Raw genomic sequence first — 22,142 nt, forward strand, 5'->3', positions numbered from 1 at the left:
ACCTATAGCCAAGAGCACACAGTTCAACATTTCCTTCTAGAGGAGGACATTTTGGTGGTGAGCAATTCCAGCATCGGGGGGCACCACAAAGACTTAGAGTACTGGACAGAATGTGACGACTAAGTTAGAAAACCCAGAGAGACCACTTACCCACGCAACATGCAGTGTGCCATGTAGACAGACAGCTGCTGTGGACAGGCATAGCATCGCCCAGGAACTTAAGAGGATACTAGAAGCAACGGCAACAGGAACAACGACATCATCACTGCATGAACTTGGGAGAACAGAGTGAACCAGGTAACTCCAAGCAATTAAGATTGAAACTATGTCAGTTCCCATTGATCTCAGCTGCATGATGTGGTTTGAGCTCCTAACTTTGAATATTTTTAAAAGATTTTTATTTATTCAAGCATACAAGAACCAGGGTACAGGCCAGATGTGTGGGAGGGTGAGAGGATGCACCAGAGACAGAGCGGGGAACAGAACAGGCAGACTGACCGAAATACAATGCTGAAATACACGCAGCGGGCCAGACAGGAGAGGTCTGCCGCACCATGGGGTTGCTCCTGGCCAGCCAGGGAATCAAACTCCCACCACAAAGGCCATGGACAGCTTCACAGCGCTGCGCTCAACCACCTGCACCACCAGGGGAGGCCTGCCTGTCCACTCTTGACATTCATAGCATTTCCTTCCAGTGTGGAGTTTGTCATGCCTAGTGAGGGCTGACTTCCTGAAAAGTTTTCCCACTCTTCACAATCATAGGGATTTTGTCCAGTGACATCTCTGATGTCCAGTGAGAGCTTGCTTACTGGAAAAAGTTTTCCCACGCTCTTGACACTCATAAGGCTTCTCTCCACTGTGACTTCTCTGATGTTTACTGAGGGATGATTTCTGGCGGAAAGCCTTCCCACATTCTTGACACTCATAGGATTTCTCTCCACTATGAATTCTCTGATGTGTAATGAGGTGTGGCTTACTAGAAAAAGCTTTCCCACACCCTTCACAATCATAGGGTTTCTCTCCAGTGTGAATTTTCTGATGTTTACTGAGGGATGATTTCCAGAGGAAAGTCTTCCTACACTTGACATTCATAAGGCTTCTCTTCAGTGTGAATTCTCTGATGCTCACTGAGGTAACACTTACTGGAAAAAGCTTTCCCACACCCTTCACATTCATAGGGTTTCTGTCCAGTGTGAATTCTCTGATGTCTAATAAGGTGTGCCTTACTAGAAAAAGCTTTCCCTTCACAATCATAGAGTTTCTCTCCAGTGTGAATTCTCTGATGGAGACTGAGGGATGACTTCCTAGAAAAAGCTTTCCCACACTCTTCACAATAATAGGGTTTCTCTCCAGTGTGAATTCTGTCATGTTTATTGAGGTTTGATTTCAAGAGAAAAGTCTTCCTACACTCGACATTCATAAGGCTTCTCTTCAGTGTGAATTCTCTGATGTTTACTGAGGGATGATTTCCAGGGGAAAGTCTTCCTACACTCTTGACATTCATAAGGCTTCTCTCCACTGTGAATTGTCTGATGCTCACTGAGGTAATATTTACTGGAAAAAGCTTTACCACACCCTTCACATTCATAGGGTTTCTCTCCAGTGTGAATTCTCTGATGTCTAATAAGGTGTGCCTTACTAGAAAAAGCTTTCCCACACCCTTCACAATCATAGTTTCTCTCCAGTGTGAATTCTCTGATGGAGACTGAGGGATGATTTCCAGAGGAAAGTCTTCCTACACTCTTGACATTCGTAAGGCTTCTCTCCAGTGTGAATTCTCTGATGCTCAGTAAGGTGAGCCTTCCTGGAAAAAGCTTTCCCACACCCTTCACATTCATAGCATTTCTCTCCAGTGTGAGTCCTCTCATGTAGAACAAGAACTGACTTACAGGAGAACACTTTCCTGCACGCCTGACATTCATAGGGTTTCTCCCTTGTATGAATTCTCTGATGGACACTAAAACCAGGTTTCCACCTGAAAGTTTTCTTACACACCTGACACGGGTAGCGCTTCACTCCCGTTTGAGATTGTGGATGTACAGTGAGGGCAGTCTTCCATGAGTAAGTTTTCACATAATCGTTAGAGCCAAACAACTTCACTGCAGTGAGATTTCTCTGGTATCCCCTCTGTAAGGAAATCTCAGCGGTGCCCCCACACTCATCAGGTTGATCGTCTGCTTGTGTTTTCTGATGTTCAGTCAGAACAGAGGTTTTAGAGGCCGCTTCACCATATCTCTTATATCCCAAATGATTCTTTCCTAACTGGGTACTCTCACACGGATAGGTGTGAAATGTTTTTCTGAGACTGGCCCCACTTTCACAACATTTCTGCTGCTTATGTTCAAGATACCTAGGAGGATTCAAATGAACTGGAGTCATCTCCGCAGCTCTCCCCTTTTCATTACAACTGCAGGGAGTCTGTCTTCCTTGGGTTCTGTCTCGGACAACGAAAGGCACCTCATCACGGGTGTCCCTGCACTCATTGCATTTACGGACAATCCCTTCCAGAAGGGCTCCTCTAGGTGTAAATACTATTTCTTCACTCACGACTTTTCCTTGTTCACAAAATTCAAAAGGCTGTTGAAAGTTCTGAATCACCTGGTGACTAAGGTGCTCAGGATACTTGATGGGTTCCCTCATTCTACTAAAACCTCCTCGTTCTCTCTAGCATGCCCTTCATGAGGCTCACCAGGGATCATCATGGTCCTATGTATAGTAAAGTCCTCAGGCATCATCGCTGAATTGTTTTCATTTTTGATACTATGGTTCAAACAATGAATTGAGTGCAAATTGTTTTTTTCCATTAAGTCAGTTCTCTCCTTGGATGGTATTTTGCTGCTGGTGGTAAGAACTTGCCACACATGTCTGCCCTGATTTGCAGGGCTGTCCTGAGTCAGGTGATCCACAGTATGGACATCTAAAGTGAGATAAAAATGACCATGTCTCTAAAAAGGAAGCATTTTGAGTGAATACTACCAAGCGGCACGAAAGTTCCTATATTACAAAATAATTTACAGGTATTAATTTTCTGATTCATGTGTTTTGCCCATAGTAAATTATGGGGAGAATAGATTTTTTGGTATTTTTTACTTTAGCATAGGAGATCTGGGGTGTAGGCCAGAGGTGCAGGAGTGGGGGTGCTGTAGGGGAGTGTGCTGTAGGGGAGTGTGTTGACCAGAACAGGCGGACTGACTGAAATACACTGTTGAGGGGAGCGGCAGGTGAGACTGGAGAGATTTGCTGTGCCAAAGTCGGTGAACTCCTTCACTGTGGATCAAACTCAGGCCATAATAGTGAGAGCTAAGAGACTTAATCCCTAGGCCTCCAGGGAGGCCCCAATTAACAGATTTTCTAATGCCAAACCAGGATAACAAAGCAGTAAATCTAATTTCACAATGGTTTTATAAAATCATAAATATTTGCTAAATATAGTCTTTTAACTAGAGTTGTCGATTTCAACCAGAAGCATTTCACCCAACATAGATCCTACACACCTTCTTTCTTAGACTGACCCTGTGCAACTCTTGAGGGTACTTTCTGAATAACCAAGCCCTGCAGAGGCCATGGCTTTCCCAGAAACCCGTGGACTGAGAGACCCAGTCATTGCCCAGGCACTTTAAGCAAGAGGCCTGCTGAGACACAAGGACTCTGCTTCTCCATTTCCTTAGTTCTTCTTTCGACTCTGGCCCTGGCCACGGTCACCTGCAGAGGTTCTCAGAGGCATGTGCTTCCCTCCATGGAAGAGACCCGTCAGTTCATATTTAAATATCATATCACATTAAGGCTCAGAATCCTAATACATGCAGCAAACTCCACCTCATCATTGTGTCCCACGTTCCTGCTAAGTGATAGGAAAAAAGTTCTGCATCCATCCTGTGCTATCAGCGTTAAAGTCTTTTCTCACATCCTTCTGAGAGCAACACCCTGGTGGTCTCAACGCACTCCCTGGAACCTGTGTTTCTGCTTTGTTCATAGCAGCTCCAGTTTCTATGTTGTGTGTGACTCTCAGCTACATCACACTGTCGTAGATTCCTTTACTTTCCTCCCAACGATTCCCACGAGAAGGTGGAATTGCACAGGTCACACTGCTCCTCAAGGTATGAGCCCCCAACCTGAAACTCTTGGTGCCATGGCTTTAGAAACCACCACCTCAGGTTCCCCCTCCCATGTCACAGAACATCCCTTCCAACGCTGAACAATTCTGGGTCCTCCTCAGCCTCACAATTACTATGAGGGCGGTCACAAGGCTTGCCCTGAAACACTACTCATGTTCTAAATAACTCTCCAGTCAACGCCTCTCTATCCCTTTTGAGTTAGTCACCTGCTCAGTGACATCTCCAATAGCAATACATAGCCTCTATCCCAGACTGCAGAGGGAACTATAGATATGACATGTCAGTGCAACCCATTCACCTCACCTGAGCTCTGAAAGAAAATAATTAATCTCTATAATGATGCGTATGGAGCACACACAAAAACAACATCCTCCACTCTGTTTAACTCATGCTGGTCAAAGATCCTCTGTGGCTTTACCTCTCTATTAATAAATGTATTTATTACATATTCTTTCCTCACAGAGTGTATAACTTCAGAATGTAAAGATCATTTCTGTGAGTACTGTTGCTCTCCCCGCTCAGAAAATTTACCACTGGCTAAACTTCCCATAAACATACAGAAAGAATAAAAAAAAATTCCTCAACAGGAACCTAAAGAAAACAGTCTATGAGAATACACTAAGAGAGAGAATAGAGATATGTGATTACTGCAGAATCATCCCCATGTATCAGGGACTGCATACTGGTTTAAGAACATAAACAACCATTTTTAAAAGAGCAGGACGAAATTCACAAGAGAGTAATATTTGGAAACTGAATAAAGAATCAGTTTGATATATGCAGACACACTCTCCAAGATTGGACACTGAAAAAGCACCTCAGTGTGGCCAATATCACTGGCCACACTCCCAGCCTCCTCTCAGCCTCCCGGCCTGGCAAGCACTGACTGACCTGAGAGGTCCTGGTTTGGGGGATCGTCCACAGTCCACGGCTGTAATCCCTGCTCCGACCTGATGCTCTCCTCAGGATCGGTAACACAGTGCCCTGTGATGAGAAACAGTGTTGGTCTTCGATCAAGTTCAACTTCAGTCTTTGAAAACTAACAAATGCAGTGTGAAGAGCTGTGCAAAAGAGGCCAATCTGAATCTTTCCAAACGAAAACCGAAACACCCACAATGTACACTGCCTGCCATGTTCAACCTCACCAACACTCAGTTTCATAAGCAAGTGCACACTTATCAGTGCAGAAGACAGCATTGCACTAGAGTGTTACACTGGAGCTTCCTCACCTAGGGACACCAGGTGATTGCAGGTCTCCAGCATCACATCCCGGTACAGGGTCCTCTGAGCTTCACTCAGGTACCGCCACTCCTGCCACGTGAAGTTCACAGCCACATCTTCAAATGACACCGTCCCTTCTGAGGGAACATTTCTCATCTCAGGGCCGGCAGCCTGGGTCAGACAGAGCAAGTGCAAACACATCTTATTTTGTGGGTCTTCGGTCCTGTATAGAATTCGCAGTTGAAAGAGCCTCACCTCTACATTCACCCCTTTGGTCCTACAAGTAAACTATAGCTTACCTTATATATTTGAAGTGTCTATGATTCTAAGAATAAAAGGATGAATAAAATTGGCTCCTTGAGGAGCTGATAGCCTGGCTGGCAGGTGTAACAGACATACACCCGGAATCATGTGCTAAAGGAGCTTCATAACAAATGAAAAGCATGTGCAACTTTGTGCCAATATTTTACTCCCGTGACCTCAAAGCCTGCTATCTCCAACTCACAGTAAACAAAAACTGAACCCGAAAACAGGATGTTCAAGCAATGAGGTGGGAAAAAGCAAAGGTAAGAGATGTTCAACTACAAGCAAGTATAAACCAGAGATGCACTATGGGGGGTGGAGAGATTAGGGTTAAAATAAGGGGGGTGGGATGTATGGGGACTATAACCAAGATGAAAAATGCATAACTTGTGCAGAAATAAAAAATGATGTAAAATATATATAAAATAAAATTTTAAGAAAAGATGTTCAGCTGACAGAGTCAGAAGAAGACAGATCAGGTCATCACTTCTAAAATGGAAGGACAAAGGGGAGGAGAACTTGGTAATAACTTGGTGGCTGAGGTACGAGGAATGTTTTCCTAATATGCTGTCTGCATGACAGGCTGGTAGACACTGGAATTCCACACGCAACTGGACATGTGTCTGGTAGATCAGGAAGTCTAAGGTGAAAACAGAAATTTGGGAATCAGGTCCTCCCTGGTGGCACAAGAGTTTAAGTCTCAGCACTATGAAGCTATCGGCAGTTGCTGCAGCAAAAATTCAATCCCCAACCAGGGAGCTATCCACAAGGCGCAGCAGACCTCTCCTGTCTCCCCGCTGCTCCCCTCAGCAGTGTATTTCAGTCAGTCTGCCTGTTCTGTTCCTCGCTCTGTCTCTGGTGAATCCTCTCACCCCCTGCACCTGTGGCCTACACCCGAGCGTTTATATGCATACATAAAATAAATATTAAAGAAAAGAAAGAATATGGGAATCTCCAGGATATTATTGATAGTTTTCATCACCGTAGGGGAGAACACGTTGACCAGAACAAAAGGTATTGAAAGAAGAGGAAAAACAACTAGAAGAGACAAATATTTCTTTTCGAGAAAGAAAAAAATAGATCATAGCAATGAAAGAGTTTTGAAAAATAAGATACACGGTATAAGAAAACAAACATCTTATGAAATCCGTAAATTTATTCCATCATTTCCTTTCCTGTGTAGTAAATCCTGTGCACCTCCACATACATATAGAATAGGAACCCATTAAAATAAATTTCCATTTGTATTAGCTAAAAAAGGATTCAGAGGATTTTTCCTCAACACAAATCAAGTCCTTGACAGTCACAGGCGACATCAACATTCCCAGTGAGAGAAGGACTAACAAAGACGCTCAGTGTCCCCTATTCACAATGGGTTTGGGTGACGCTACGTAACAACAACAACAACAAAAAGACAACATACATAAAAATGGTCATAACTAGTTATAATTCATTCTTGGAAAACTAATGAAAGCCACAGGTAAAGCGACTCTGGAAAGGAAAACCCAGTGAGCAGACTATAACACACACCCGTGTTCACACACACAGGAGCTCCTGTACGCTGCCAGTGAAATGACAAAACAGTAAGCAATGCATGTAGCGGAACCAAGGGCAGAGACTTGCTGGAATAAAGAAACCTGGAGGGTTAAACAATGAATAAAACAAATGCAAAGACACAACAGCATCCAGGACACGATGAGCCTGATGCACTGACAGCAACTCTTGCAAGGTAACCCGGCACATCCCAGTTCTAGGAAAACAAAAATGCATTTATTTACAGGCTCATTGATTAAAACACTAATACGAGAAATAAAACAACAGCAAAGAAAGAGAAGGTGGATGGCTCATGTCTGCGCACAGAAACTCACGGGGACCTCCCAGCAGGAGTGGGCTCAGGATGCCATAAAAGGACCATATGATGAAATGGGACAATACAATCCCCTCACGCTTTCGACCCTGTTCAAAATGGAAATGTGCAGCAATGAGTAAAGGACTGGAATACACAGCTCTGCAAATCACATACCCAAGCGGGTCCTAACACATGAACGTTCTCAATACGATCAGTCACGAAGGAAAAATGAATCAGAAGTACAAGAGATGAGATTTTACGTCCGCTGGGATCGCAATGATTTAAAAAGAAAGAAAAGAACAAGTACTGGCAAAAATTTGGACCTGGCTCCCTTGCGCACTGTTGGGGCAAACATAAATGATGCAGCCAGGAGGGAAGACAGGAAGGTGATTCTTGGGAAAAGGGAACTCAGAATGACAGGAGTACCCACCCCCACCCCGGGGTGTTCACCAATAGCAGGGACAGCAGGAACGGGCAGAGACGTTTGCTCACCTACTGTCACTGCACCACCAGTCATTACAGCCCAAAGCAAAATCAACCCAAGGTGATGGATTAATGGATAAATAAGACTGGAAAATACACATATTATTAATGAGCCTCACAATGGAACTAAACAATGACACACACTACAATATGAATTCACTCCTGTACGATACCTATGAAATGACAAAACAGTTAACAATGCAATAAAATAAGAGATTCACCAAGAAAACAAGGTGTAATAAGACTCCATTCATACAGGTCTGAGTTGTCAAACTCTTGAAAACAGAAAGTAAATGGTGGATACAGGGGCTGATGGACAGAGCAGTTGGGAGCGAGAGTTTAATGAGTACAGTATTTTATTACTGGGAAATGAAAAAATCTGGAAGGTGGTGATGGCTGTATAACACTGGTAGCCAGAGAGCTACCCACATGGTGTGGCAGACCTCTCCTGACTCTCCCACTGCTCCCCTCAGCAGAGTATTTCAATAGATTTGCCTGTTCTGCTCCCCACTCTGTCTCTGGTGAATCCTCCCCCCTCCCACACCTCTGGCCCATACCTCAGTTTTTGCATAAATAAATTCATCTTTTAAAACATGAATGAATGAATGAATGAATGAATGAATGGAGGGCCACGTTTTCTAGGAAAAGGAGAAAAAGAAGCAACAGTCATGCTGGGCAGAAGAGCAGCCACTGCTGCTCCCCACAGTGCAAAGTTTTATAAAATGAAACACTTGCATGGTCACAGGTGACAGAAGAGCTGGTAAAATTAGGTTGCAAAATATATTCATTCTATCAATATTCTATAAACATCTATCAAAATTAAAAAAATCTACCATTAACCGTAACTTCAGCAAGAATCATATGTATGACAAATGCAAACGCACCTACTATACTCCAGACTTGATGACAGAAACCTGAAGCTCTTTATTAAAAACTACATTGAGCATCACTGACATAAACTCCCAACAACCAAAGGTCAAATGATGAACATCTGCGCTACCTGGTTTTACTCAGCGAGTGTCTGTGTCATGACCCTTGTTCAAACGTGTCCCACTGACCCCTGAGTACTTTCTCCCCCTGAACTCTGAGGTGTCACCACACCCTGGCCAGTCGGAGGCAGAAAGGGGAGCAACCTCATCACTGAGAAAACACATCCATCAGGTTTGGCCAAGAATGAGAACTGTAATGTGAAAGAAAGTGAACACACACACTCACACGCATGCACGCATGCACGGCGGTGCTGTTGTTAGCAACCATTAAGATATCAGGTAATACTGAAGAGTAACTTGCATTGGGTGAGACTAAACTCTGGATCAGAGTAATCCCTTTCTGGTGGCGGGAGACCTGGGCTGAGAAGGATCTAATTCCACACGGGAGGGCACAACACAGGACGAGGTTTGCATGTTGCATGAGCAGCAGGTGCCATTGGGACGGCTACAGGCGCAGTCAGGTGGGAGCCGAGCCTGTGGTACTAGGCCTGGGCAGGAGGCCCACGCGCAAGTGTAACTGGCAGAAGTGGCAAAACACAGTTGACTGACTCACTAAGGAGAAGTGCAGACTGAAGACGGGAGACCAGATCGGAACACAGGGACTAGCTACATTCAGAAGCACAAGATACTCAAGCATTCAGGGACACAGAAAATAAATCATCAGAGAGACCATGACAGAAGCAAACACAAAGAAATTTGCATCTTCCAAAACACTGGAGACGGAGGAAAACTCACCAACACATACGACGAGGTCAGCATTGCCGATACCCTCCAAAAAAAAGACAGCATAAAAGGGAAAAATAGACCAACACCACCAAAGAACAGAGAAGCGAAAATCCTCAACAAATTCCAACCGAGTTAATACAGCAACATGGAGTCTCCCTGGTGAAGCAAGGAGTTAAGGCAAAGCACTATGAAGCTATCCACAGCCCCTGCAGCATGAGTTCGTCCCCAGTCAGGGAACTCACCCACACGGCACACCTGACCTCTCCTGTCTCCTTGCTGTTCCCCTTAGTAGTGTATTTCACCAGATCTGCCTGTTTTGTTCCCCACTCTGTCTCTGGTCAATCCTCTCACTCACCACATGTCTGGCCTGTACCCCAGCTCTTATATAGATAAATAAATCAATCTATAAAATTCCAAATGGGTTAAATATTTGGTGATGTACTTGACAGAAAATATAGGGACACACTAAGGACAGTTGCCCCAAAGTGCACTAGGGAACACAACCCCAACACCCAGGAAAACAAAAGCAAAAATCAACAAGTGGGACACCACTAAACCTAAAAGCTTTCATACCTTAAAAGAAACCAGCCCAAAAACTGAAAGGCAGTCTACAGAACAGAAAAAGAATCTGCATGCTACACATGTGACAAGGGGTTCATTCCAAAATTTATAACATCCCCAAACAATGTGAGAAACCAACTGATGACTCAATTAAAAATGGACAAAGGGGGGCCTCCCTGGTGACACAAGGGGTTGGGACGCAGCCTATGAAGCTCTCCAAAGCCTCTGCAGCACAAGTTTGATCCCTGGCTGGCAGGGAGCAACCCGCATGGCGCAGCAGACCTCTCCTGACTCCCCACTACTCCCCTCAGCAGTGTGTTTCAGTAAGTCTGCCTGTTCTGCTCCCCACTCTGTCTCTGGCGAATCCTCTCACCCTCTGCACCTCTCGCCTGTACCCCAATTCTTGTATGCATAAATGAATAAATCTTAATTAAAAAATGGACAAAGGAACTACATACACTCTTCTCTAGAAAGGGAATTCTGACATCCTACAGACAATAGGAATGTTCACCTTAACTTATTTTAAGAGAAATGTAAATTAAAAGCACACTTAGATGCCACCTCACCCCTTGAGAAGGCCCAAATGAAAATGAATGGATTTATACAAAACAGGGGGTGAGGGGTGAGAATTTTATGGGGACTACAACAAAGATGTAAATGATTACACTGTGCAAAAATGAAAATGATGTAAAATTATGTAAAATAGTATTTAAAAAAGTGAAACACTAAAAAAAAAAAAAAAAAATATGGAATGAACAATGCTGGAGAGAACACAGAGAAAAGGGAGCTCTCACCCACGGCTGGTGGCCATGACATTCGGAACAGACCCTGTGGATGAGGGTGCAGAGGTTTCTATAAAATAAAATAAAAACGGAAATTCCATAGCATCTGCAATACTTCTACACATTATCCTCACGGGAAAACTCAAACACAAAAAGATTTATCCCATCCATGAGCAGAGCAGCTGTGTTTCCAACTGCCCAGTCATGGCCCCAACTACATCCCTTTAGCAGAGGCAGGGCAGGAAGTGTGGAGCACACGCAGGGGAGCACTGCAGGGCTGTGAGGAAGGAGCAAAGGGCCACACTGAGGATAAAATGGGTGGGCAAGGAGGTGATATTGTTTTTTTTTTTAAATATTTATTTATTTATGCATACAGGAGCTGGGGTACAGGTCAGAGGTGCAAGGGAGGAAGGTGAGAGGATTCACCAGAGACAGAGCAGGGAACAGAACAGGCAGATAGACCGAAATACACTGCCGAGGGACGCAGCAGGCCAGTCAGGTCTGCTACGCCATGTGGGTAGCTCCCTGGCTGGCCAGGGGATGGAACTTGTGCTGCAGAGACTACAGACAGCCCCATCGGTTGCATCTCAAACCCTTGTGCCACCAGGGAGGCCCCGGGAGGTGCTATTCTTGAGTGAAATAAGCCAAAAAGTAAAGACACATATGAGATCGCTTGACTCATCTGTGGAAAATAAATACCCAAAAAACATTTACAGCCAAAATACTTGAATAAATCTTGAACAGGGTCATTTGAAGGTAAAGATGACCACCAGAGGGAACAGGGAAATGGGTGGAGAAGTTAGGGAGGGAGGAAGACGGGGGACGGGCCAGAGTGGTTTGCTAGAGGGGGAAACTAGGGGTAGGGCAAGACACATTAGGATTGTAGGAAAAAACTGGCAACTATTTCAGCAGAAGGCTTTTAGTGCTACACATGTCAATGACAGATCGAGGAGGGAAAATAAGTAAAAGAATAAGAAAAAAAGTATAAGAAGCTTTAAAACAATTAAAAAAAATGAAATTTCCCAAAGGTCACACATGGTGTTCTCAAACATGGCAGGAACTTTTGGAGAGTGTAACTGGACTGGAGAGCATCTTAGGGTGTAGTGAGTGTCACTAGAAATGCATTCAGTCCACACCAAGGAGAAATGCGCAGGAGCAGTGGAAACAACGGCCAGAAAAAAGGACTCTGAAGAGTCTACTGGGCACCTTCGGTTTGCAGGCCACCTGAGAGAAAGGCAGGGGCAGGTATGTAAGGATCCCCCATTGGACTCAACGGCACACATGCCAAGACTGATGCCTGCATGAAAGTCTCCGAGAGTTGTGCAGGACACAGTATATGATTTTAGCTACTGCACAGAAACCTTAAAAATTCAGTTGGGGCCTCCTGGGGGGCCAAGGGTTTGAGCGTTGGGTTGTGAAGCTGCCCGCAGCCTCTGCAGCGCCAGTTGGATCACCAGCGAGGGTCCCACATGGCGCGCAGACCTCTCCTGCCACCGGCTGCTCCCCTCAGCAGTGTACTTCGGTCCTTCTGCCTGCTCTGCTCCCCGCTCTGGCTCTGGTGAATTCTCTCACCCTCCTGTGCTTCTGACTGTACCCAGTGCATTTATAAATAAATAAACAAACCTTGAAAAAAAAAATCAGTTGTCCTTTCTAAAAGACATGTGGCTCCTTCACCCCCATTCTGCACTCAGGTCCTCAGGCCCCATCCTCCCCCTCCTCCCTCACCCCGCACCGGACCAGCGCAGAGCTGGGAAGTGTTTCTGTCCAGCGGGGTGAAGAGCCACAGTCCACACCTTCAGCGTCATCAACCGCGACCCAGGCACAGACTCTGACTCTGCGTTGCGTGAGCACCAGGGCAGAGCCCCATCTTCACACATGCTGGACATGTGAAGTGCCTGGATCTACGCCACACCTTTCTCTGGTGAGGAATGTGTCCCTGGAGAAAACTATGTTTCTAATTTACGTGTCCGTTGACGTACTCCCATAAAGTCAATGCACCCCAAGCTGAAGCAAACACAGCACTCACCAGAGATTGATCCATTGTCGCTGCTCTCACAGAGGCATGAGGGCTCTGGAGGCGGCGCTGGGAGGGGCGATGGGGTCCAGCACAGAGGACGGAGGCAGCTGCACGGGGTCCTGGAGTCTCCTGTCCAGAGCCCGCCACACGCTGCCTGGAGACACCAGAGAGTCACTGCGGGTGATGGCCGTGTGACACTTCTAGCAGGGGCAGGAGAGGCCCCGCGAGTCCATTAGTGGCAGAACTGGGTTTAGGGTTCACCATAACTTAACAAAAGGTGACACTGCCCACTGCCTGATCAACAGTCACGCCAAGAACAACCGTCTCAAAGCTGAGGAGTCACTTCAGAGTGTGGACACGATTTCCAACGAGACGACGCCCCGAACGCACTGTTCTGCCAGGACACCCCAGCAGTGGCTCCGCGCCGCCTCTCGCCCTCCTCTCCGTGGACACCCCAACAGGGACACAGTCCCCCTGGGTGCGCACCTCCAGGATGGAGGCCTAATGCAGAAGCCAGCAGGACGCCGCCTGGGGGCGGGAATGCGAAAGGAGCCTGGAAATTCAGACAACAAGCCTCTAACGCAGCAGAAACCCCCCCCCTAAACCCGGGACCTCCCCACCCCCACAGGGGCTGCCTCCATCCTGGCAACCTGAGCAACGTCACCAGCCCACCTTGGGTCCATGAATCTGGCCCCGGGCGCAATACAACCCCGCCCAGAAACGCAGCCTGGCTCTCCTCTCCCTCACCGCCCGACTTTCGGGGGTCCAGAGGAGTCAGTGCGCATGTGCACAGGCGGACCCGCGCTTCCCCAGGGCCCCCGCCTTGGGGACCCCGTCCCCCCGACCCGGGAAGACCCCGGGCAGCGTCCGGGGTCAGGGCCGGGCGGCCGCGCCGGGGACACCCCGGAAAGGCCGGGACGTTCTCCCCAATGGCCCTGCCCCGCCCCCACGCGCTCTCCGGGGGGAATCGGCTCCAAAGCGCCCGACTCCACGCGGCCGGGGCCCCCGCTCGCCCGCGCCCCCGCTCCCCAACCCCCGGCGTCTCCGCTCACCCGAGCCCGGCCTCCCGGGACAAACCCGCGCTCACCTCGGGGCGCCCCAGCGCTCGCGGAGGCGGCAGAACATTCGGACGGACGGTGGGAGGGGGTTACGGGGGCGCGCCTGCGCAGATCGCGGAAGCCCCGCCCAGAAACCTCCGCGGGAACCACGGGGGCTGGAGACTACATTTCCCACAACCCCTTGCGCAGCCCGTCAGGCCGTCGTTGGGGTGGGGTTGAGGCCTGGAAGTGGGAGGAGTGGAGGTTGAGGAGAACCGGCAGGTGGGCGAGGCCCATGAAAACTGCGGGGCCCATAACGGGTTCAGGGCTCTGAGGGAAGAGAGGTCAACGGGGCCGCCCTGGGCTGAAGGGGTTAAGCACCCCGCTGACTGACAAGCTATCTGCCCCCTCCACAGCAGGGAGCTACCCACAGGGCATGGCAGACCTCTCCCTTCTTGCCCACTGCTCCCCTCAGTAGTGTATTTCAGTCAGTCGGCCTGTTCTATGCCCCACTCTGTCTCTGGTGAATCCTCTCTCTCTCTCTCTCTCTCTCTCTCTCTCACACACACACACACACACACACACACACACACACACACACCCATTTGGCCTGCACCCCAGCTCTTGTATGAATAAATTTTAAAAATATACATAAGAAGTTCACATATAGTCTAAATAAGACATTCATCTACCAAAACACATTTCATCAAAATCAACATTCAGGTATTTAAGAAGCATCTTGACCTTCTGATATCTGGATCACAGAGTCGGTGTTCAACATAAAGATGCTTTGCTTAGCTAATGTGAATGGACAAGAATTCTACGCTGTTATGAAAAGCTTACCTGCTCTTTCATCACACGCTTGTGAAGATTTTTGTTGGCAACAACGTCCAATAATATTCATGGCTCCATTACTACCATGAAGAAACATGAGGATATTAATAAACTGTTAGTGTATTCCCTGAAGGAGAAAATGATGAAATGAGTTGAACTTCAGCACGTTTCCGTGTCTAACTTGTATGCCCACAATGAAGTCCACCACTCCTCTGGGTGATTTAGATCAATCTGTTCAGTCAGACACAAAGAGCATATCCATTTAGATTTTCATCATCCATGATACATGACACCATCATAAATGTACCCAAGCAATTGAGATGTAAAGAAACTCATCAACTGGAGAGGGTCCCTTAGATGTTTGACACATGAAAGTCAAACACTTGACTCCACCTACATACCAGGAGAAAGCCATAGAGTGAAATGATTTAGGGCTGAATTATGTTCATCAGGTCTCTTCACAATATCTCAAGTATGGTTGATTAAAAAAAGGACAAAGAAAATAACTATACAGGGCCCCAAACCATCGTCTTGAACTCTAATTTATTTTTTAAAGATTGATTTTATTTATTTATGCATACAAGAACAGAGGGGTAGGCCAGAAGTGTACGGGGTGAGAGGATTCCCTAAAGACAGAGTGCAGAGCAGAACAAGCAGATTGACTGAAACACACTGCTGAGGGGAGCAGCAGATAAGTCAGGAGAGGTCTGCTGTTTCATGTGGTCAGCTCCCTGGCCAGGGACCAAACGATAGCTTCATAGTGCTGTGACTTAACCCTCTGCACCACCAGGAAGGCCCTCAGACTTTTCAGTTATTCTAATATTTAGTGTTTTAATGTTGGCTTATGCTCCATAAAAATTTTCTGACTTAAGGAATGTAAAGTGTTTCTCACTTCCTACTGTATTGCAATATCTTAATATGAATCTAAATTGCATTATTAATTACTTAATCATATCTTCACTTCTTTCAAGTTTCCAGTATGAAAACCTGGTTGCTTCAAAATTCATATTTGGACAATCCACTCATCACTTTCCATTTACAGTTTCTCTTGGTTTGCACTCTCTGATGTTTAGGATGATCTGACTTCTGGTTAATCACTTTGACACTTCTGGTTAAACTTCTGGACTTCTGGTTAAAGACACCAAAGTTGGGACCTCACTGGTGGCACAAGGGGTTAAGACACAACCTATGTAGCTATACGCAGCCACTGCAGTACGAGTTGGATTCCAGGTCAGGGAGCTACCCACATGGTGCAGCAGACCCCTCCTGTCTCGCCTGCTGCTCCCCTCAGCAGTTTATTTCAGTCAATCCGCCTGTTCTGTTCCCCACTCTGCCTCTGATGAATACTCTCACACACCCCCACCTCTGGCAGATACCCCAGTTCTTATATGCATAATAAAATAAATATTGAAAAAAAGAGACTAAAGTAAAAAAAATTGACTTCACAATTTTAACATTTCTCTCTGATGTGAATTCTCTAATGTAGAGTAACACTTGACTTGCGGTGAAAGGCTTTGCCACATTCTTCACATTTGTAAAGTTTCTCCCCAGTATGAATTCTGTGATGTTGACTTAAATGTGATGGATGGTAGAAGGCTTTGCCTACATTCTTCACATCTGGAAGGTTTCTCCCCTGTATGAATTCTGTGTTGTCGAGTAAGACATGACTTATTGTTAAAGGCTTTGTCACATCCTTCACAATTGTAAGGTTTCCCCTCAGTATGAATTCTGTGATGCTAAGATAGTTAAAGGCTGACAGTTGGTTAAAGGCTTTCCCACATTCCTCACATCTGTAAGGTTTCTCCCCAGTGTGAACTCTCTGATGTCGGGAAAGGTGACACAGCACAGGAAGGTGTTACCACAATCAGGACATGTGTAGGCTTTTCTCCACCATGAATCCTTAGATGGTTAGTCAGCTGTGGATGCCAATACAAGGCTTTACCATGCTCTTCACACTTGTGAGGTTTCTCTCTGTGATGTTCAGTAAGTCTTAGGCACCATTTGGTAGCTTTGCCATATCCTTTACAATTGTAGAGTTTCCCATGAAGTACATGATGCTGGAAAAGTATTGAGGACTCCTCAATAGGATCCTGTGTAGATTTTTCATCTTCCTTTATAATTCTCTGATGTTGAGAATGACATGACTGAAAGTTTATGACAGTGTTTTGAATAATCATTAGCATTATGTACTAGGGGACTTCCCATATGTTCCAACAATCTTCTCAGAGATTGTGTCTTGTTAAAAATGTCACGTGGATCTTTGCTAACAGAAACATATTTATCTCTACCTGCAACAGACGTAAAATGGAGTTTTACCCAGCATGGTTTACACGCAGGATCACTTTGTACAGGAGGAATTTTGTTATGGATAATTGTCCCTTATTGAGACTCTTCATTTTCAACAACTGTTGTTCCCTTCACATGTCTCTTGACATGTCTGGTCTATCAATAATTGTAAATTCTCAAAGGTGCCCATTCCATCTCCTCCCAGTCCCACATATAGCAACAAATCTTCTGTGCCTGACTGTGGCATGGAGACCTGGTTGTCTTGAGAAGACAGGGCAGGAAGACAACGAGGAATAACTACCCCACACACAGAACTCAAGACAAAATACTTTAAATATTTAAGACATAAAATAAATACCATATAAAGACCCCTGACATGATTTTGGATAGGTAACATCAGCACTAGACAGCAACACACATGCTTATGAATAGGTAACATCCTTAGGGAAAGGTAAATTCATAGCAAATACAGATATAACCCTATAGTAAAAATATTGTTTCTGCTTCAGAATTTGGAAATATGGCACAAAAAAAATCATAGATTCATGTTATAGAATACAAATATCATGAGATATAATTTGTGATGTCAGTAGGGGTAGAAATGTTAAAGAGTGGAGTTTTGGTATGCAGCTGAATTTACATGGTTTTCACTTTAGAAAAGACTGTCATAACTATTCAACATGCTATGGAATGCCCATGAGAAAAAAAATACCGTAAAATACGTGGAAAAGAAATGAAAACAGAGACTGATGTTATGTGTACATAGGTTGGATGACAATGCTTTACAATGTTTGTAAACAATATTACAAACCAATATACCTCCATTAACATCAAAATGTCTGAAAGTGGAAGGAAATCAACAAGAAAGGAGAGAGGAATTAAAGCATATAAGAAAAGGTCAAAAAATATACAGTGATGCAGTAGGTTGGAAATGGGGTATAAAATGGCTGAGAATACTGCATCCGCAGTGGCACAGCGGTTGAGCGCTGGGTCGTGAAGCTGCCCGCAGCCTCTGCAGAGCTGGTTAGATCTCCGGCTGCCAGCAAGGGTCCCACATATTGTGCAGACCTCTCATGCTGCCCACTGCTCCCCTCAGCAGTGTACTTTGTCAATCTGCTTGTTCTGTTCTCCGCTCTGGTTCTGGTGAATTCTCGCACCCTCCCGTGCTTCTGACTGCACCCCGTGCTTGAATAAATAATAAATAAATCTTAAAAAATTTAAAAAAAATAAAATGACTGAGAATAGAGGAATCATTCTTTAATAAAGTTAACGCCTCCCTTTCAGTAATACTTTGGTGTAAATAAAAGTCCACAATACAATGACAAATGTGTCTGAATGAATTAAAAATAACACCAATTCAATCTTGCCTATATGACACTCAACTTAGCCTTCAGCGCACTATGTGGAATGTAAGGATGGAACTAGAGTCTGTGAAGACTAATCATGAAAATGGAGCCGTGTAGATCATGCTAATGATATGATCTGAGTCTAAAGCATCACAGAATGAAAAGAATGACCCCAGAAAATAACAGATAACTACCTCTATTGAGAAGTCATTGTAATATTACCTATACACTAAGATGAGATCCTGAATGTGTGCCACAAACAAAGACAGAACTCAATGCAGAAGATGAAAACAATAAAATCAAGGAGAGGTTCAAGGCCCAATTGCAATTGGAAGGAAAATAATGTTATCAATTCAGGAAACAGAGTTGACAAACGGGTGAAAAATAATTTGAAATGAAAGAAGTGGTATATAGACAGGATGAAATACTAGTGAGCTATGAAAAAGGATACATCTGGACATGTGCAACAACAACAATGGAATGCTGGGGGAGGATTATGCTCAGTGAAAAGAATCAGAAGGAGAAAGACTTACTGGATGAATTCACTACTATTTGGACTTTGGAAAAACAAGGCAAAGAAACTGACATTACAAAAAAAATCTAGAAATATGACTGCAGAATGAGGGTACAAAGAGGGAAGGACAGTAGGTGTGGGTACAAAAGTGGCAGGGGATTCAAAGATTTATGGAGAAGCCCACAATGCACTGGTGGTGGGTATGGTGGTGACAGACATCTGAGGATATGAAAATCTATTCCCTGAATGACGAAGAGTGAGATAAAACCATGGTTCCTTGATTCCAAAAAACTAAGCAATACTGAGAAAACATTGCAACAAAGCAAACTCCCCAAAACTTGTCATTCAGAAAACAATACTAAGAGGTAAATTTAAAGCATTAAACAATTACACTAGCAATAAGAGAGATCTCAGTTGAGCAATGTAACTTCACACCTCCAGGAATTAGAAAAAAAAAACAATTTTAGCTCCATATTGGCAGAAAGGAGGACATTGAAAAAAATAAGAAATACATAAATAGAAAATTATGACCAAATAGCAGGTGCTTCTCTATGAAAGGAAGTCTGGATTTTGAAAGATCAACAAAATGGACAAAACCTAAGTTCAATTCAGTAAGAAGGAAAGACAGAGGACTCAAGTGTCAGAGAGGAGACGCCCCCAGGTAGAGCAAGACTAAGACTTCTCTTCACATCCCAGGGCTCCATTTTTTCGCTCAAACAAGATGACCAGCTTGGGCGTAGACACAGCAAGATCTGTTTATTAGGACAGGTGATATGAGATGGCCTGAAGATTCTCAAATTCCCAATACAGTATTGTGTTCAGTAGAGGGGACAGTATAGAAGGTTCTAGAAAAGGATCACTGCAAATACTTTTTCTGACAGCACCTTTACCAGAAATCATTGAAATTTTCTTATCCTAAGAACCATTTCTACACCTCTGAGTCCTAGCAATGTGATAGAGAAGCTGGGATTTTGCTTGTAGCCATAACACTTAAGTCACATATTTTCTTGAATGAGCACTCATACAGAGAGAAGGTTGCCGATCATCCTAAGACAAGAGAAATTTAAGCCATGATGAAACATCATGAGACTTTCCAACAAACCCACACCGTTTTTCTTTAAAACAGGGACTTAAAAGTATCCAACAATCCTGGGCATCCCTGGAGCACATCCACACGTGGTACAGGAAACACTGAGGACAGGTGAGGAAATCTACAGGGATATTCTCCTCACCCAAGGACACCACATTTCTGTAGTTCTCTAGCACCACGTCCCTGTACAATTTCCACTGTAGCTGGTCCAGGCCCTCCTGCTCCTTGTGTGAGAATTTGGTGGCCACATCTCTGAAGGCCAAGGGTTCCTGAAATCAAATTACACAGTTAATACATGGCCACCAGCAGAACTCTAAATAGGACACAAAGTGAAAAGAGAGTTGTGAGGGGCCCCATGGTGGCACAAGGGGTTCAGTCTCAGCACTATGAAGCTATGACAACCACTTAAGGACAAGTTTGATCTCTGGCCAGGGAACTGACTCACATGGCAGAGCAGACCTCTCCTGTCTCGTCTGGTGCGCCCCTCAGCAGTTTATTTCAGTAGATCTGCCTGTTCTGCTCCCCACTCTGTCTCTGGTGAATCCTCTCACCCCCCCAAACCCTCACCTTTGGCCGATACCTCACCAATTTATGTATAAGTAAATAAAATAAATCTTTAAAAAAATGGGGAGACCTGGTTCTGAGAAAGAAGAATGCCCTTACGCAGTGACATCCATGTTTACACAGCAACAGTCTAATGCACCCACTGAGCCCAGAGGATCACATATGCCCACAAAACCACCGTGGACACTATAATTTCAGTGACGTCAAATCCGACCCAGGACACATATCTGTACAACAAGGAGGCAGGACAATTGGAAAATTCATAGTAGAAATGGAGATGAAAGACTGAAAGGAAATTGTAGGTAATGATCAAATACTAAGCAAAGCGACAACAACAAAAATGATCATTTTTAAAGATTATTTTTTTATGCATACAAAAACTGGGGTACAGGTCAGAAGTGTGGGAGGTGAGAGGAGTCACCAGAGAGACAAAGTGGGGCACAGAACAGGCAGACTGACCAAATTACACTGCTGAGGGGAGTAGCGGATGAGACAGGAGAGGTCTGCTGCACAATGTGGGCAGCCTCCTGGCCTGCCAGGGATCGAACTTGTGCTGCAGAGGCTGCGGACAGCTTCACAGTGCTGTGCTTAGCCTTTGCCCCACCAAGGAGACCCCGTTCCCACAGCTTTCATTAGACTCATGTATGAACCAGATATAATTCTCTGAGCTTTTAATATACTTTATCTTTTATGTGACCATATCCTCAAACACTCACGATATTACAGACCAGGGTTTTCCCTACAGATCTGAGCTAAAATGAATCAAAGAGGACCCTAAATGAATGAACACAGCAGGTTTTATAGCCTACAAGAATGGTTTGGTTAAAAAAAGGGAAAGACACAGGACACAGTATACAATGTTATGTTTCAATTAATAAAAATGGGACCACATACACACTACATGGATGAATGTAGTCTTGTCAAAGAATTCAAGATTATTCAAATACTATGAAGGAAACCGAGCTGTGGGTGATACTATGTACATACTTCAAACCCACTATGTAGACATACCATGTGGAATCCATTAGAATAAAAACTACTGTTTTTGAGTGTAATTTCTCAAAAAATGTTACATTATATAGGTTCAACTATTTTAAAATTTTACTACAATTCAATACATGATAACATTTTTGGTTCACTTCTCTGGAAGTATAAACAAGGTATGAGAGAGAACGTGTGTGAAATGACTGGTATTTCCATTGACATTCACACCGAAAGGAATGAAATAACTGTGACTGTATCATTAAAGTGAAAGAAGGAGGTGAGGGACCTGAACCCTGAAAATTACAAAACTCTATTAAAGGAAATAAAAGACACAGAGAAATACAAAGATGGCCCATCCTCCTAGGTGGGGAGAATTAACATCATAAATGGCCTGATTGTCTAGAGCAATTTACAAACTTATGCAATACCTACCAAATACCA

General features: G+C 44.7%; 1 protein-coding gene across 1 annotated transcript in view; it reads right to left on the reverse strand.

The window, feature by feature from the left end:
• Positions 1–13,919, reverse strand: part of LOC129146176 (zinc finger protein 39-like) — a 37,555-nt gene extending 23,636 nt beyond the window's left edge. The window contains exons 1-4 of the mRNA XM_054697706.1: positions 13,794–13,919; positions 13,056–13,200; positions 5,345–5,507; positions 5,007–5,099 (exon numbers count right to left, since the gene is read on the reverse strand). Coding sequence (XP_054553681.1) covers positions 5,007–5,099; positions 5,345–5,507; positions 13,056–13,200; positions 13,794–13,831 — 439 coding nt within the window. The 5' untranslated portion in view covers positions 13,832–13,919. The remainder of the gene's footprint in view (positions 1–5,006; positions 5,100–5,344; positions 5,508–13,055; positions 13,201–13,793) is intronic.
• Positions 13,920–22,142: the final 8,223 nt, after the last annotated feature.

The sequence above is a fragment of the Talpa occidentalis genome, unplaced genomic scaffold (genome assembly GCF_014898055.3).
Source record: "Talpa occidentalis isolate TD23 unplaced genomic scaffold, MPIMG_talOcc4v2.1 talOcc4.18, whole genome shotgun sequence".
Classification (NCBI taxonomy): Eukaryota; Metazoa; Chordata; class Mammalia; order Eulipotyphla; family Talpidae; genus Talpa; species Talpa occidentalis.